The 11,612-nt window shown below is 43.6% G+C and overlaps 1 protein-coding gene across 2 annotated transcripts; it reads left to right on the forward strand.

Annotated features, from left to right (window-relative positions):
- The first annotated feature begins 1,677 nt into the window (after nt 1-1,677).
- SPRY2 (sprouty homolog 2 (Drosophila)) lies at nt 1,678-6,861 on the forward strand. Of its 2 annotated transcripts, none has more exons than XM_012637778.1 (2): nt 1,678-2,185; nt 5,093-6,861. In XM_012637778.1, exon 2 carries the CDS (start codon nt 5,144-5,146, stop codon nt 6,086-6,088), a length of 945 nt encoding a protein of 314 aa, XP_012493232.1. In that variant the 5' UTR covers nt 1,678-2,185; nt 5,093-5,143; the 3' UTR covers nt 6,089-6,861. The 2 variants fall into 2 exon arrangements, with proteins under 2 accessions (XP_012493232.1, XP_012493233.1); XM_012637779.1 differs by lacking the exon at nt 1,678-2,185 and adding an exon at nt 3,481-3,959.
- The last annotated feature ends 4,751 nt before the right edge of the window (nt 6,862-11,612 follow it).

Consider the following 11,612-nt stretch of genomic DNA (forward strand, 5'->3'; position numbering starts at 1 on the left):
ATAACACGTGCCACTTCCCTTGCCCTCTCTAGTTCCAAAACCCTGGCGAAGAAGGAGAGCCCTAGAGAAACATGGAGAAGGCAGGGCGAGAGCGCAGCGAGGCGGGGAACGCGCCGGGGACATTCTAGAGCAAGAACTCAGGAGAAGGCAGCTAGTGCCAGGGTAGCTGTGAGTGAATTGGGCTAAACCTGTAGGAACCAAGCACCACGTTTTCCTAGCACTGCTTCAAGAATTCTTATCCGGTATGGGGCAAGATCGCAGGTGCCATTCAGTTTTGACCCTAGAAACAGGTACTTCCCTGTAAAGTAAAAGCATTCTGTAAGTCATTAGAATGCAATATTAGGCGTGTATATGCGCGCATTTTAATTTCCCACTGGTGATCCCACGTGCAGGCACGTTTTTAGTAAAAGAACGGCAGTTAGAGCAGTGCATATGTAGGCATTTACTAGCTTTATGTTTATGTTTTTAAGTAGGACAATACAGTGCACTTTCAACATGGACAATAGGACCTTGAGAAATGTTCTAGGTTGGCAAGGAGAGTGGAAATGAAGGACGACTCTTCTGGTTAAGTGAAGTAGGAAATATGCAATGAAACAGTAACCCCCCCCCCCATTTAGGAAGTCCGTGCCGTCGCCCTGAGTAATCATGTATGTGTGTACTGCTGAATTAACTTAAAAGGCTTAGACTGTAGAATTTCCTTCAGCTATTGTGTCAAGCAACACAGTAAGGAAAATCTTCAAAAAGCCTCCATCCATAGATAACCCCCCTTAAAAAGTAAAACTCCAATAAGCCTAAAAACTACAAGTCGACACAATCAAAAGCAAATCCCAGCAAGCGCAGAAGGTACTTGAAACTCGAATCTGCATTCCGTTCCTCCCGTACAAGGCTCGGAGGTGGGGGAGGCGGTTTGTGCCGGTGCCTGGTGTATAATCGGGTTAATCCAGTAGACAAAGAATAAACCAATAGCCCTCCCACCTCACTTCCCGCTCCCCTTCCCCTCCCCCTCCTTCAATCCCCGTCGCCCCCTCGGCGAAGGGGAACAGAAAAGGGGAGCGGTAGACTTGAAATGGATTCCAGATAAAGTCTTAAAACCTGCAACTTGTTTTTAATGCTAACACTGCATGGTCCGGGTTAGTCTTAAATGTTCATTCCCCCTTTCCTGGTGGCGAGGAAAAAGTTCCCTAAGTCAGCCTGAGCCTCTGGCTCATCCTCATTGCCTCTGGGGAAACCTTAAGGTCAGTGTCCCCTTGAAACTAGATAAACTGACCCCGCCGTGCCCAGGCGGGCCCCGCGTGACGGCGCCCGGGCAGCAGGACTGGCCTGGGGACGCGCGGGGCGGCGTGGTTGCCCTTTTGAATGCCTCCTGCGGCTCGGAGCGCTGGCGGGCGCTGGAGTGTGAGTGAATGTAGCCCCGCGGAGCCAATGAGCTGGGACCGGATGCGATATATCCTCTGGGACAACAACTGCTCTGTTCCGCCTCGGATCCACATGACGCCATTTACTGCTGCCGCGGCCGCCGCAGAGCTCCCTGCCTCCTCCGGAAAGGCGAGGGCGCAGGCCAACGGCGAGCCCCCCCCGGCCGGGCCCCAGACCCTCCTCCTCCTCCTCTTCCTCCTCCTCCTCCTCCGCACCCACCGCCCCCGCCTCGGCCTGGCTGCCGCGCCTCCACAACGCCCAGTCTGCACCGCCGAGAGCTGCGCGCCGCAGCGCTAGCGGAGGAGAGGGGCCGGCGGAGCGCGCAGCGCCCAGGCCCCCGCGCCCGCCCGGCCCGGCCCGGCCCGCGCCCCCGCGCCGCCTCTGCTGCGACGCGGCCGCGGCCGCACCACTTGGCGATTTGGCTGTAGGTTCTCTGTAAGGCCGTTTTCTTTTCTCATTCGCTCATCTGCCAGGAAAAAGGACTTGCACTTGGTGCTTCGGCCTCTCGTTCATTGAGAAAAGAAGAGGAAATACTCCGCGTGTGCTTTTAGAAGGGGGGTCGTCTCCAGCCCCGAACCCCGGAGTGTTCATCGGCGGGGGATTTGGCTCCGAATTTTCCTCTCGTTTTTTTCTCCCGCCGATTGCTCGGAAGTTGGACTGAGACAGAGTTTGGAAAGAAGGAGAAAAAAGTTTGCATCGGGGCTGGATTTATTTGCACATCGCAGAAGAGAATCCAAGGGAGAGGGGTTGCTGCAAAGCCGCGATCACGGTGAGGCGCGTTTGGCTCTTCCCCTCCTGGCGCCGTGGCCGGCGCGTTGTGGGCAACATGGAGTAGGTGCAGCCGGGCCGGGAGTGGGGTCTGTCTCTCCCCGAGCCTCCCTTTCTCTAACCCTGCAGGTTCCCCGCGAAGATCCGAGGAGCTGCCCGCGGATCTGACTCGCCTGGGGCTCGGGCTCGGCCTTCCTTGTAGGGGGCTCCTGTGTGCGCCCTTTGCAATGTCCCCGGCTGGCGACCCCGTGCGCCCGCGTCCTAGGGGGTAGGGGCGGAGGACAAGCCGCCTCGAATCTGCTCCCAGCCCTGCATTGGCCGCGAAATCCGCGCTGAGAGCGGGAGAGGGAGGAAAAACACTTTGTGTTTTCCAGGTCGCCGTTGCAGGCGCCCGCATTTCTAACCTGTTCCTCCTTTTGGTGGAAGGCAAAGTCCTGGGCGAGGCTGTCCCGAGGCGGGGGCGCTGGTGGGGCTGGGGTGTACGGTTTGCTCGCCTCAGGGGGGCAGGAGACCCCAAGGGTGTAAAAAACGGTGGGGTGCCGGGCGGAGAGAAGCCCCCGCCGCTGCCCGGTGAGCAAAGAGTCTAGCCCGGTGCGGGTGGGAGCGTCGCCCTGCCTGGCGCCGGGTCTCTGTGGTTCGGAAGTGCAGCTTTCTCTTTTCCGTTCTGCGTGGTCAGCCTAGGTCACACTTTTTTTATTTTTGGAAGCTGGGCTGACCCAGCGCAGGAAGAAAGTCATCAAGTGGTCACGATCATTTTCCATTACCTGAAAATAGGTGGCAAAAGACGCTAGTTTTTTAATTATTTTTTTGTTGTTGCTGCTGTTTTTTTAGTTTAGAGTTTTGTGCGGTTTTTACAAAGCGGTTTCTATGTCGGTTTGCCCCACCCTAGTGCTGAAGTCCTTTCCCCCTAATCCTTAGTCTGATCACACACTGTTCTTAACGGGGTTTCAAAGCACTTTCAAAGGGGAGGGGGAAACTGGGAGAGCGCAGAGGGGCGGGGGGGCCGGGGGGGTGCGAAGGAGGAGGCCAGGGATCAGAAGAAATTACTTTAGAAAAATACTTTTATTTTTTCACCCCAAAGATATTACTTTCCACTGCAAGCAGATCTGCGCCGAAAGTTTCCAGTCCGGGGATCTGCATCCTGCACGCCCGGCGCGTGCAGTGGGGCCCTGGAAAATGTCTTTTCTTTAAAATGCAATTTTTCTTTCACTTTAAGAAATATGATATCTTTTTTCTCTCGACCCAAAAGGAGATAGGCGTGTGCAGATTACAGGCAGTGCCCGCCTCGTCAGTGTATCGTGGAGTCGCTGTGTGCGCGTGGGTTAGACCTTCGCGTCCCGACTGCGTGTCTAGGCTGGGCTTGCTTTCTTGCGGTGTGGGGGTAGGAAACCTGTGCCCGGTGTTCCAGGGCCTTTGCAGGAACGCCGTGCGGTGGGCTGCGTGACCTCTGCCTGGGAGCGGAGCGGCTCCTTGGGGCTGGAAGGCAGTTCGCAGGAGTTGGGGGAGATCTTAGCTGTGGAGCGGGAGGCGGGGGAAGTGTGCTCCTGCGTTTCATGACACGTCCCTTTCGGAGGCGCCCGCGGCCCCCTCCTGTCTTGTGCGTCTGATCGTAAGCAGGGGGGCCAGCTTGGCCCTTGGACAGCGTCAGTCCGCCTGAAGAAAAGTCCCCCGGGGTTCCGGCTGTGTCCCACCTGCTGGGGACGGTGCTGGGGCGCCGATAGAGACGATAAACCGAGTGAAAGCTAAGAGCAGTGTTGTCTGCCATTCTGTTGGAGGTGAGCAGATCCGGTTTCCAGCTCAGCCTTGTTCGCAACTGGGAGGCGTTTGTCACCTGCCTTGTTCGCTCCGGCCCTCTTTTCTAAAAAGCGGATACAGGTCTACTTTTGCCTGTATTACTTTTTATTTTCATGTAGGCTTGGGAAAGGGGATGATAATTTTGCAATTTAAGAGGGACTGCAGTTCTGCAGTTTAAGGAATTACTTGACAGAATGGTAGGTTTGAAATGTGACGCTTGAATTTTTAAAACACTTTTCCTCTTATTACCAGTTGGTTTATGTTGCAATTTATTTTCTGAAACGAGAAAATAAGTTAAGATTTCAACATACTTTATTTCTAAAACAGAGAGAGCAACCTTTTAGCTACAGAATCTAAGGTGTTCTGGGGCGGGGGCGGGGGGGGTCAGGTTGATCCTCAGATATTGAAAATAAGTTCCTGTCTTGTTGCTTGTTGTGTAAGTTTGTTTTAATGTGTTTCTCCCACTTAAAAGTATTTGAATTGATTTTTTAAATTCTATGATTTTGTGCTACTATATAGTTAATTTTAAAAATGGCATGATGGTAAAATTTTATAAGTGTTTTTGGGGGATAATTTGCTTTTTGTATGTCATTCTATCCTATGGGATTTGAAAACGTTACAGAATACTGGATAAATCATAGTTCAAGTGTTTGATGTAGAAGCAAAAAGTAAGAGCCAAGAAAGAATTTTCTAGATTGCATTTATTGATACTTAAGGCAGAAAGGACCATGACACATTTAAACCTGTTTCAAATTTTGAATGTTGGTAGCAATGTTATATTCCAACATTACTTTCTTGCAATTTTTACATTGAACCTGAGCCTTCCAAATTGTATGTTTATTTGAATAAAGAATTGTTATTTAAGCAATTCAAACAAAGATCTGCTTTGTGTTGCTGTACATCACGAGATTACAGAACTGTCAGTACCCAGCCATAATTTTTACTTTTTAGTACATCATTGATCATATGGCTATTCTAATACTTGCCCACTGCCACTGCATTTCAAATGCTGTTTCTCTAGGGGAAGTGGGAAGTTAAGAGTCAACTCAGATGGGCGGAGAGTGGGAAATATCTTAAGAATGTCAATAGTGCTCTTTCCTCTTGATTTCCACAGGAGTTCAGATGTGTTCTAAGCCTACTGGAGTGACCACACTTTCAAGACCTGATGGAGGCCAGAGTTCAGAGTGGCAACGGGTCGCAGCCCTTGCTGCAGGCGCCCCGTGACAGTGGCAGGCAGCGTGGAGAGCCCGACCTCAGAGACACCCTCACCCAGCAGGTACATGTGTTGTCTCTGGATCAGATCAGAGCCATCCGAAACACCAATGAGTACACAGAGGGGCCTACTGTGGTCCCAAGACCCGGGCTCAAGCCTGCTCCTCGCCCCTCCACTCAGCACAAACATGAGAGACTCCATGGTCTGCCCGAGCACCGACAGCCTCCCAGGCTCCAGCACTCGCAGGCCCATTCTTCTGCGAGAGCCCCTCTGTCCAGGTCCATCAGCACGGTCAGCTCAGGGTCACGGAGCAGTACGAGGACAAGTACCAGCAGCAGCTCCTCTGAACAGAGACTGTTAGGACCATCCTTCTCGGGGCCGGTTGGTGATGGAATAATCCGGGTGCAGCCCAAATCTGAGCTCAAGCCAGGTGAGCTTAAGCCCCTGAGCAAGGAAGATTTGGGCCTGCACGCCTACAGGTGTGAGGACTGTGGCAAGTGCAAATGTAAGGAGTGCACCTACCCGAGGCCTCTGCCATCAGACTGGATCTGCGACAAGCAGTGCCTTTGCTCAGCCCAGAACGTGATTGACTATGGGACTTGTGTGTGCTGTGTGAAAGGTCTCTTCTATCACTGTTCTAATGATGATGAGGACAACTGTGCTGACAACCCATGTTCTTGCAGCCAGTCTCACTGTTGTACACGATGGTCAGCCATGGGTGTCATGTCTCTCTTTTTGCCTTGTTTATGGTGTTACCTTCCAGCCAAGGGTTGCCTTAAATTGTGCCAGGGGTGTTATGACCGGGTTAACAGGCCTGGATGCCGTTGTAAAAATTCAAACACAGTTTGCTGCAAAGTTCCCACTGTCCCCCCCAGGAACTTTGAAAAACCAACATAGCATCATTAATCAGGAATATTACAGTAATAAGAATATTTTTTAACCCACATATGCAACCAACTAAAACAGTTATAATCTTGGCACTGTTAATAGAGGGTTGGGATAGTCTTTGCTGTTTGCAGTGAAATGCTTTTTGTCCATGTGCCGTTTTAACTGATATGCTTGTTAGAACTCAGCTAATGGAGCTCAAAGAATGAGATACAGAACTTGGTGACCCACGTATTGCATAAGCTAAAGCAACACAGACACTCCTAGGCAAAGTTTTTGTTTGTGAATAGTACTTGCAAAATTTGTAAATTAGCAGATGACTTTTTTTCATTGTTTTCTCCAGAGATAATGTGCTATATTTTTGTATATACAATAATATTTGCAACTGTGAAAAACAAGTTGTGCCATACTACATGGCACAGTCACAAAATATTATACTAATATGTTGTACATTCGGAAGAATGTGAATCAATCAGTATGTTTTTAGATTGTATTTTGCCTTACAGAAAGCCTTTATTGTAAGACTCTGATTTCCCTTTGGACTTCATGTATATTGTACAGTTACAGTAAAATTCAACCTTTATTTTCTAATTTTTTCAACATATTGTTTAGTGTAAAGAATATTTATTTGAAGTTTTATTATTTTATAAAAAAGAATATTTATTTTAAGAGGCATCTTACAAATTTTGCCCCTTTTATGAGGATGTGATAGTTGCTGCAAATGAGGGGTTACAGATGCATATGTTCAATATAAAATAGAAAATATATTAACGTTTGAAATTAAACTGAGCTGTTTTGTCTTCTTTTACGTTTTATTTCAAGTGCAAGAAACATTTTATGTTAAGGTTAACATTTTAACGAAATAGTTAATCACTTCTCTATAAGATTGTTTTTATCTTATGATTGCTGCTTTATAGTAAGCTGGATTTGATGATTTTTGGAGATAATTCTAGTAATCTGTATTTATTATGTGAGAGCTTAATTTGTCTATATCATTGTTACACTTCCCTTTGTTTTTGCACATTTGCTGACTTACCTTTATTTTGCAGAGGTTTTTTTTTTATCTTAAAACTGATTTATTCAAGAGACTTGCCTAAAATATTAACAATTAGACTTTTTCTTTATATACAGTATTAAGAATGAATGCCATGAGGATAATTCAAAACTAGAAGAATGGCTTTAGTTTAACAAAGATTTATTGAATGTCATTTGTGTGTCAGGCATGCAGTATACACAGATCAATTCTTAAAATTTAGCCAAAAATGTTTTCTTAACTTAGCTGACCACGGAGGTGTTGTTTCCAGTCTATTTGGTTTTAGATTCTGAAACTTCACCATCATACCAAATTCCTTATATTAGAAAAGCCATGAAAGATAGAACTGGATTCAGTATCTGGTATCATCGAATTTCACCCTATGTTGACCTTATAATTCAAGCTCTAGAAGGCCAACTTAGGGCCCTGACTTGTTTAATCAAATTATCCAGAAAATTGTTAAATTTTGCTTTGGGAAAATGATGCAACATGGCAAAAAGTTGCTGTGTGTGGAGTTCTCTTTTGAGAGCAAAGACACAGCAAGCTGCTATAAGCCCATCTTGACAAATATTAGGTTTTCCTAAGTCACTTGATTAGTCACTTTGTGGCTTATGATTTTTTTTTTTCCCAAAAGGACAACGTTTTGCTGCCAAGAGTCACCGGAAGTCTAGGAAATAATTTACCTGTCATTATTGTTTAATCTCTCATTTCCTGTTCTGAGGCTCCTCTTAGGTTAAGAAGTCTTAGTACAGGTTGTCTTCTGTTTTGTTTTGTTTTTTAAAACTGGCTTTCAAGGAACTATATATACATAGCCTCCTACACTTGACATTGCACTGAGGAATTTTATTTCCTTCTGAACTCTCTCCAAGAAATACAAGGTTAGATTAATTTAGAAATTATTTACTCTTAAGAATCAACTTTAGAATGCTGAATGTTTTGATTCTAATACTCTTAAAATTTCACCCTGGTGGTCTAAGGAGGAATTAGAATGTTGGAAAATAGGACCAGGTTTCCTACTGCATAGTTTTGAAGATTTGTAAAGCACAAAAGTTTTGACTAGCTTTATTCATCAAAAACTGCCACATGCATTGATAGAGCTTTTTTTGATAGAAAAATTGTGAGAGTTAAATGTTTCTTTTCACCACATAAGCAATTTTCAAAGTGTTTTATAGACAAATTGCATCAGATGCCATTGAGTGTTTATTGAGAAAGTAGATTGTAGATTCAGAACCCTAAGTTAGAATTGCTGGTGTGGCCTAGGAATTTGCATTTTTAATCATTCCACAAGTAATGATAAGGCAGTATGAGAACTACTGGCCTAGGAATTGCTTTCTAATTGAACTTTTTAAAAAATGGACTCAAATAAAGCAGAAGTCACTGATTTGACTATAGTCAACTAAGTTAGAAGAGAATTTGGTATAAGTATGTAAGTTCTGATGGAAATAATTTGTGTAAAAATAAATAAGAAAATTTGATTCCTTAAGAAGCTTCCAACTAACCTATTTAAATGTTGAGTCTATCTATAAACCAGTATAGAATTAATTTTCAGAATATGGAAAATTAAAAGTTTATGGCTAAACAGATTGAAAACAGCTGGTGCTCACCCATTCAGTGTTAGCGTTTTTTAAATGTTGCAAGTTACCATCTCACTTGGGAAAAAATAGGAAGGAATAACCACCTCAAGTTCTTAATCTCTATTTAAAGTTCTTGAAAATGTGTATCACAATATGAGTTTATAATCCAATGGCAATTATTTTGATGTGACAGATTAAAAGTATAATGATACAGCAAACGTGACTGCTAAGCATTTTGGGGAATTTTAATAAATGTTTTTTTCTGGTTTCTTGCTTTTTAAATTCTTTTTAAAATCTGTGGATGCTCTATATTTGAGATTCATTTAAGAATGACAACTTGATTGTTGTTACTTAAAACATTCATTTATGTGTTTGGAGGAGGAGATTTTAAGGCCCTGCCAAATTTCTGCCATGTTGGAGCATGCTCTGGGGATTGTCTGTGAAAGAGGAAAGCTAAAACCCAGGGAAGTAATCTCAACCAAACTTCGTGCATAACTTCTTTCTCAAACACATTTCTGAGTCAAGGACTACTTGACTCCAGGATATATAAATTGAGGTATTGATTGATGATGTCTGATAAATGAATTTGCTCAGCGCTGTCAGATATTTGATAGGCAGTTGATGAGTTTGATGTAGTTTATTAACTTTTGAGCATATAGGTCAAAATTTTCAAAGGTTTAATGGGTTCAGAGTTTTACTTGCACTTGTATCAATTATACAATTGGCCATTTGCCTTCTTCTCCTAAATGTGGAAAAGGACCAAGATGTAGATGCAAAAATCTCAACTTTGAAAATCAGCTGAATTGTATTGATCAAAAACAAATTTGTCATCTTGTGGAGAATATTTTATACTATTTTATTTTTTTATTTTATTTTTTGAGACAGAGTCTGGCTCCATCGCCCTGGGTAGAGTGCAGTAGTGTCATCTTAGCTCACTGCAATCTCAAACTCCTGGGCTCAAGGGATCCTCCTGCCTCAGGCTCCTGAGTAGCTGGAACTACAGGGGCAGGGCATTATCCCCAGATATTTTTTTTTTTTTCTATTTTTGGTAGAAAAGGGATCTTGCTCTTGGTCAGGCTGGTCTTGAACTCCTGACCTCAAGTGATCCTCCCACCTCAACCTCCCAGAGTGCTAGGATTATAGGTGTGAGCCACCACTCTCAGCCTATACTATTTTAGTAAAGAAAAATATAAAGATAGGTTATTAGCTGGTTACATCAATATTGTATCAGTATCTAGTCTTTGGTTGACAATATGCATTAAGGCAAACATGATGTTAATTTCTGTTTTAATTTGGACTAATGTCTCACTTCTCTGTGGATCTCTGTGGAGTGAAAACCAGAGCGGAATTTTAACAAGGCCTATCTGATTTGGACTAAAACTAATCATCAGAGTGAAGCTGTCCATCTGGAATATTTGATCACTGGTTTAGCCATCGACAGAAGATAAAGCAGTCAGGCTGTATATATCCTATACGGTGAATTTTATTTGGATGTCACCCTGCCATATTCAGCATACCACAAGAGACCACCATGTGAATGATGAGAGACAAAATATGAATACCAGTTATAATACTGCACTTCTGGTCAAAATTAAAAGGTTCAATTAATCAAAAAAAAAAATGGAGAGATAGAAATACAGCAAATGAAAAAAAGAAATAGCACTTAAAGTTTTTTCCATGCCTAGCATTTTTATTTAATATTGCATTTTGATTGACTTAAATAATTTTTAAGAGCCGATCTTATTTGGCAACTCATACTTCATTTTAATAAACTATTAAAGGAGATTAGAATGAAGCCCTGGCCTCTGGCTTGGCTAGATGGGGCATGTAAGGTTTCAGCATACCTTATGATTTTATTTCTCAAAAGAGTTGCTAATGCACAGAGAAGAATAAATAATTTGGCTTAATACACGGGCTCACTTGCAATGGAATTTGGGCAACAAAATAATATGGTATTTCAACTTAACAGATATTCTTTGAATGTCTACTGCTTACGAATCACAGGGCTAATTGATCTAATGCAAAGGAAAGAGCAACTAATGCAAGACAGGACTCATAACAAAGGTTCAAGCAAGATGCTACAGGAGTACAGAAATTGGGGGAAGCATTGATGCATTCTTGTTAGTTGGTTTGGTCTCCATGTCTTTGCAATGGCTGCAGATATTTAAATAGCCAAAGAGTTTTTGCTAAGGCAGTTGCAACAGAATTAACATTACTCAGTAAATAAAACTATATTCACCATACTCGTATCCTATATCGTAAGTGAAATGTAGAGATGTTTAAGGAATTATTTGAAAAACTATTTTGCTGTGTTTATTCTTAATTTTGAGATTGATGACTCACTAAAACCTTGCCTTAAAAAATATGGATTTTTAAAAATACATTTTCAAAATATATAACTAAGTTAAAAGATCCATCTATTCTTGCTCTTCCAGTTCTTGCTGGAATTTACCTCTTGTCATTAACCCATAATTTTAGTTTGCTTCTGCACCTAGAAAAGGATGAATACTTGTGAAGAATGAATTGGAAATAATCAGGCTGGGAGGGTGTGGGGAAGAAAAGTATAGGTGATACTGTGAAAAGCAGAGATGAACTTTGGAGCAATTCTGCTCTTGCCATAAAAAAACACCAGAGACCTGGCTGCTGAGGTTCACATGGCTCTCAAAAACCTAGATAACCCTCGCTAGTACCTAAGCTAAGGCAACTTTCATTTTTGAAATGTTTTTTGTTGCAAGTAACATCTGGTTTATTGAATTGATTGAATTGCATCAATAGTCTTTACAGTCAAGGATGGTTCTGATAAATACCATATTCGTGTCATCTCTCATTTCTCCAGATTCTTAACAGGCTCAGCGCACCTATCCTGGCCCATACCCAGCTTTCCTGCTCCAAAGTAGGCATAAGGTAGCCCTAATATCTGTGGCTGCTC

The sequence above is a fragment of the Propithecus coquereli genome, unplaced genomic scaffold (genome assembly GCF_000956105.1).
Source record: "Propithecus coquereli isolate 6110/MARCELLA unplaced genomic scaffold, Pcoq_1.0 Scaffold123, whole genome shotgun sequence".
NCBI classification, from domain to species: domain Eukaryota; kingdom Metazoa; phylum Chordata; class Mammalia; order Primates; family Indriidae; genus Propithecus; species Propithecus coquereli.

Coding starts and splice junctions, on each gene's coding strand:
- SPRY2 (XM_012637778.1), top strand. CDS start 5,144: ATGGAGGCCAGAGTTCAGAGTGGCAACGGGTCGCAGCCCTTGCTGCAG.